This window comes from Apis dorsata, unplaced genomic scaffold (assembly GCF_000469605.1).
Source record: "Apis dorsata unplaced genomic scaffold, Apis dorsata 1.3 scaffold_346, whole genome shotgun sequence".
NCBI lineage: Eukaryota > Metazoa > Arthropoda > Insecta > Hymenoptera > Apidae > Apis > Apis dorsata.
The window spans coordinates 131500-137722 of record NW_006263613.1 but is presented as its reverse complement, the minus strand read 5'-3'; the positions used below and the strand labels follow the sequence as shown (position 1 = coordinate 137722).

At 18.8% G+C, this 6223-nt stretch overlaps 1 protein-coding gene across 1 annotated transcript in view; it reads right to left on the bottom strand.

Annotated features, from left to right (window-relative positions):
- LOC102677394 (voltage-dependent T-type calcium channel subunit alpha-1G) overlaps positions 1-6223 on the bottom strand; it is a 201276-nt gene that overhangs the window by 87236 nt on the left and 107817 nt on the right. Inside the window, 3 exon segments of the mRNA XM_031511741.1 lie at positions 292-470; positions 759-851; positions 3780-3955. Of these exon segments, the coding sequence (XP_031367601.1) occupies positions 292-470; positions 759-851; positions 3780-3955 (448 nt within the window).

The window sequence follows — 6223 nt, the reverse complement described above, 5'->3', positions numbered from 1 at the left end:
ATTGTTATTGTTATTGTTATTGTTATTGTTATTGTTATTGTTATTGTTATTGTTATTGTTGTTATTGTTGTTATTATTATTGTTGTTGTTGTTGTTGTTGTTGTTGTTGTTGTTGTTGTTGTTGTTGTTGTTGTTGTTGTTGTTGTTGTTGTTGTTGTTGTTGTTGTTATCCCTATCCACATTGTATTGTATCATATCTAAAAATCTTTGTTCTAAATTTTCTTTTTTTTAAATTGTACTAAATAAAAAGAAATTTAATATATTTTCCAGAAAAGTCCCTTAAATACTCACTTAACAATTTCTGCGTAACATGTAGTTGGCTCTGAAGTATTTGTCGATGATGCAAGAGTTGATGTAGAATGAAAACGAGCACGTTCCAGTCGCATTCTCTCCATCTCCCTCTTTTTCGTTTCTGAGAATTGCGTTGCTATTACGACTAAGCAGAGATTAATCATGAAGAAGGAACCAATCTGTAACCGAAATTTTTTTCAATTTCAACGATTTCTTTTTCTTTTTACAAAAAAAAAATGTATTTTTTCTCGTAATATCGATAATATCTAAATTCATTGAAAAATTTATTTTCAAACGATAATTAATATAATCATTACTTCTCGTATTTATCTTTATTATTTATTTATCCTTGTTTATTCATGAAATCCTTTTATTAAATCTTCACTTTGATCTTTTTTCTTTTTTTGTTTAATTTTAATTTAATAAAATAAAATTTAAATAAAATAGAAATGAAATAGTCAACGTACCACAATTAAAAGGACAAAATATATCCAATCCCAAAAAGAATGAGCATCCTGCACGTAATACATTATATCCGTCCATCCCTCAAGACTGATTACCTATAATAACATTATTAATTTTATCACTTCTTTTCCAAATATTTAATTAAAAAAAAAGCTAAAATAAATAAGATTGATGTAAATAAGTTATTGAAATAAGTAGTTGAAATAATTTATTTTTCTATATTTATTAAAATAATTACATATTTGAAAAATATAAGAATATCCATTCAATTGTATTAATATACCGGATCATTTTATATCGGAGATCATTGTAAAGATACAAAAGTAATAAATAAAAAAAATTCATATAAATACGAATAAATACGAAATCTTATTTTCGAATTTTAATTTATTTTATAACAATATATCTTGTGTATAAATAAATAGATATTGAATATAGTTAAATTTAATTTGCTTTTTAAAACATTTCATTTTACAAAAAAATATTCCTTGAGATGAAAGGAATTTCTAATAAATATCATCAGTGCTTTTTTGAATAATAGAATTTAAAATTATTATTAATAAAATTTTATAAATCACATTCAAGCAAGTTATATGATAATTTGGCAATTAAAAAAATGAAATTTTACAAATAAATTTCATCAATTATCAACTTCAACTTCTGTTATTATTCTATTTGAAATAAAAATGAATGAAAATTATGAAAAAAAAATTTTTAATTTATTATTATGTATGAATTCAATAATATTATATTAATTCTATTATCGTACAAAAAATATTGTATTGTAAATGAAAAAATAATTAGAATACAGGGTGTATTCAATGAAACAAGATATGTTTATCATGATTATGCTTGTGTAAATCTATACAATATATAAATTCTTTAAATAAATTAATAAGACAATTCATATGAGACACATACATTTGTACTTGAATATAGTCATTTTCTACAATTTCTCTAAAGATAAATAAATAACTTTTGAAAATAAGTTATAACTCGAAAATAAGATCATTTTGAGCAAGTATTTATTTGAACTTTCTTTATTATACCTATATCTATGCTCTGAATCAACGTATGCTGCATTTACTCATACAAGATTTTCTATATTTACTATATATATTTATTAATGTAAATGAAAATATAATATATATATGAACAGCATGTATCAATATTCTTACATATACAATGTGTCAAAAAAATAAATGACCTAATTTTAAAAATTCCACTATAAGGATGAAAAAATGTCATATAAACATAAATTCTATTTTTAAGAATATTGTTTTACAAAATATAGAAACTTTTTCCTCACATTAGAGAAATTATTAGTTATCAAGTGTAGAATTTTAAACACTGTTTTCATTTTTACATATTCTAATTCAAATATTTTTATTTACAAGAACATTTTAATTTATAATAATATATATGAAAATATTCATAATAAACTAAGATATTTTGAACATTTATTACATATATTTTGATAATCTTTAAGTAAAAAATTTTTATATCTATGTTTATATGACTTCTTTTTATATGAATAAAAAAATATATCAAAGTTTGGTCTTATTTTCATGATATTTTGTACATTCAAACATATTTATATATCATATAATGTATATATCTATTATATACTAATAATCTAATATATTTATATATGTACAACATATATGTTTTATATGTTTTATACGTACATCATTATATGTGTAGATATTATTTGTTTAGTTATAGATCGATTTAAAAATTTAAGGAATGATTTTTTAAGTTGAAATAATACCAAAATCAAAAATAAAAAAATTATTCGAATTATTAACGATTAAAAATCAATAAAATTAATTATTTTAAAACGAATAAATTCAAAACAGTTCAAGCAACGGAAAATAAAATGAATCTCAAATTATAATCTTCTTTTTCATGAAAAATATGAAATACTGTTTACCGTTTACTGTATTGTTAAATTTAAAGATTATTATATCTCTTATTGAATTACTCCAAATTTTTTTATATAGGGATATTTTCGTCGATATATTGTTAATAATTAAAACATTTTTTTATAACGAATCACTCCTTATATTTTAAATATAACCGAATATTTTATATATATATATATTATATAGAATATCTCAAAAATGTAATATCCGTAAACTGGAAATTTCTAAGATAATTTCAAACAACATTTCCTTTGCAAAAATGAGTTTTTAACAAAAAATATTGGTCAATTAGGATGTGCGTAGTTGGTTACAAATCGAAAACCGAATATGAACAAATCTAAACAACATATTTCGAAAAAAATATATTGAATATTATATTTATTTATTTATTGTTCGTAATATAATTTATTAATATTCATATAATTTTTTATTATAAATATTATATTTTATAGATAAAAAAATATTTATTCAATTTTATTCAACATGATCAATATTTTTTATTAATAATTCATTAAGAATGTTATAACAAAAATTTTTGCAAAGAAAAATATTGCTTGAAATTATTTCAAGAATCAATTTACAAAAGTTCCACATTTTTGAGATATCCTGTATATTATATGTAATTATATACATACATAATTAAATATACTGTATAATAATATATCAATGTGCTATACGCGCATGCGTGTATGTGTGTGTGTGTGTGTACGTATATATACAAAAGAACTATAATACAACTGCAAAAGAAAATTTAAAAAAAAATCATATCAAACTGATAATTAAGAGAAATAAAATATTCAATCACATAAAACAGAAAGGGATTCTTACATGTCAGTTACTTTTAAATTGCATTAATTACAAAGAATTTTTGCTAATAAAATATTAATAAAATATTAATAATATAATATATAACTAAAATATTAATAAATAAATTTTATTTTGCATTTGCGTGTTATCTTTTGAAACTGATATAACTATTACATACATTAATATATACATATTAATTTCTGTAAAATTTTCTCAGAATTAGATATGTATTTAAAAATTTGGCTACAGTAAAGTTTCAATTTCTGAATATGAGAGAAATAGAACACTCACAAGAAATATTGCGACCCAGGCAAGACCGATATTATCGAATGATATCGTTCCTTGGAAAGGATTGTTACCCTGACCCTTGCATTCCGTATAGTAGTGATTCCAATTAACGCAGGTGTCGTTGGTGATAAACGTTGTATTATTGTTTAGCAACGCGGTATTATTGCAAACCACGTTTCCTAAAAGCGAGAACATTGAAAATTGAATAGCTTTTGAAATGTCATCTGCATTACTGTAATAACTATGAATTTATTTCACATTCAATTTTCGAATTATTATTGTTAATATATTTATTAATTATATTTTAATATTAAAGTATTTATATTATGACTATTAAATATTTATAATTAATTAGATCTAAGATTTCGGTTTTTATTATTATTTTTATTATTCAGTAATATTTTATGGGTTTAAAAAAATTTGATATTATGATAAATTTGATAAAAAAAAGGAACACTTTATTGAAAAATAAGAATATATTTAAATTTTTTTTATATAATTACTTTATATTATTTTTTTTATTAATGTCATTCGTTATTTTTCGACAAGATAGAATTATAATTTATTATATTATAATTATATATATAATTATTATTCCTTATATATAATTCTTGATTTGGAAAAATACTTGCATTCAATTATTAATACATTTATTATAAATTGGATCTTCATAATCTATAATATAAAATAATGATCAATTTTCATTATCTAAAAAGAAAAAAAAATAAAATTTATTTCTGTATTATAATAGATAATAATAATTATTTTTCAAATTTCATGATCTTTAATTCATATTTCATATTAAAAATAATATAACAAATATATTCTAAAATTCTGATTCAGGATTTGAATCTACTAAGATTGATTTATATTAACAAGAACAATAATAAGATTAATTTTTTCGGTTATCATCCTGTAAATTATATAATCATATAATTATATAATTATTTGACTTTTTATTTATACTTTGTTAGAATTATGAAATAGAAAGTCTTATTAGAACTTGATATAATTGTAATAATTAATATATTTCATTTTATTTATAAACAATATAATTTTAGCAAAATTTGCAAATATTATTAAGTATCATATAAAAGATAAAAAGATTATGAATAATTGGTAAAAAATTTTTGAAATGAAAATAATAATTAAGTTAAAAGTTAGAATAAATTAATAATTCAAGAAATGATTGTTAATTTTATCTTAAAAAAAATATAATTACCATGAAGAAATTACGTAAATAAAATTATAAAGTATTATTATTTTATTTTATTTGGATTTCTTAAATTTTCAATATAATGTACATGGAAAAAAAAATTGTACATGAAAAATCAATGCTAATAAGTTATTTTCAAATGAAAAATATAAAAATCATTAAATAAAATTATTCTATTTAACTTCAATAGAATATTTTTAATTTTAAATATTTATTTAAGATATATGCATATGTTTTAAGAAAAAATAATGTATCAATAAAATACAAATTCGAAAAAGCTAAAATATTGTTAATAGTTACATTTTATTCGTCATCATTTTTTGAATTCTTTCATACGAAATTGAAATTCAATCACATCCATCACTTGAAACACTTTGACTTCTTTGTTTGTAGAGAAAAAGATAGTAATATAAAATACTACTGAAAATAAATGAAATGAAATGAAAGTTTCAATAAAATCAATATTACAATGATATCTCTGATTTTACAATATTCTATTTGTAATAGAAAAAAGAAATGAAATTAGATACAAATGGATTTTAAATGAATTTTCTTAATTCTTTGTAATTAATTTTTTGTATTCCTATAGACAATTCTTATAATAGTTTTAAGGTAGATAATATATTTACTATCAAATATATTTACTTATTGTAATAAAATATTTTATGAAATTTTTTGATGATTTATATATATATATATACGAAAAAATTTATAATATTAACTTACTATTAATATGAAATTATATACATTCAATTACAATTATAACAAATACAAATTATATACATTCTATATGAGAATAACATAAAATCCGGAATTCTTCATATTAGTTAAATAAATATATTTCTTTTTTTTTTATTTCTTAAATATATACTTAGATATAAATATCTTGTAAATATATGTAGACATATTGATGTAAATATATGATATAAAAATATTTTTAGATATACTTGGATATATATTATATGCAAGAATGATTGTTATATTTGATTTTTATACTAAATAATTAAATTAAATAATAATTAAATAATAATTAAATTATATACAATAATAAAAATATAAATATGTATTATATAATAATAATTATATATATTATATATAATAATATAATGTTAATTTTTCTAAATATCATAGTCAATATGTCTATGTAAATAAAAATTTTTAAAAATCACAAAAAGCGAATTATAATTGCACATTACCACTTTTTTCTCTATAGTAAAAATGAAACATCGAA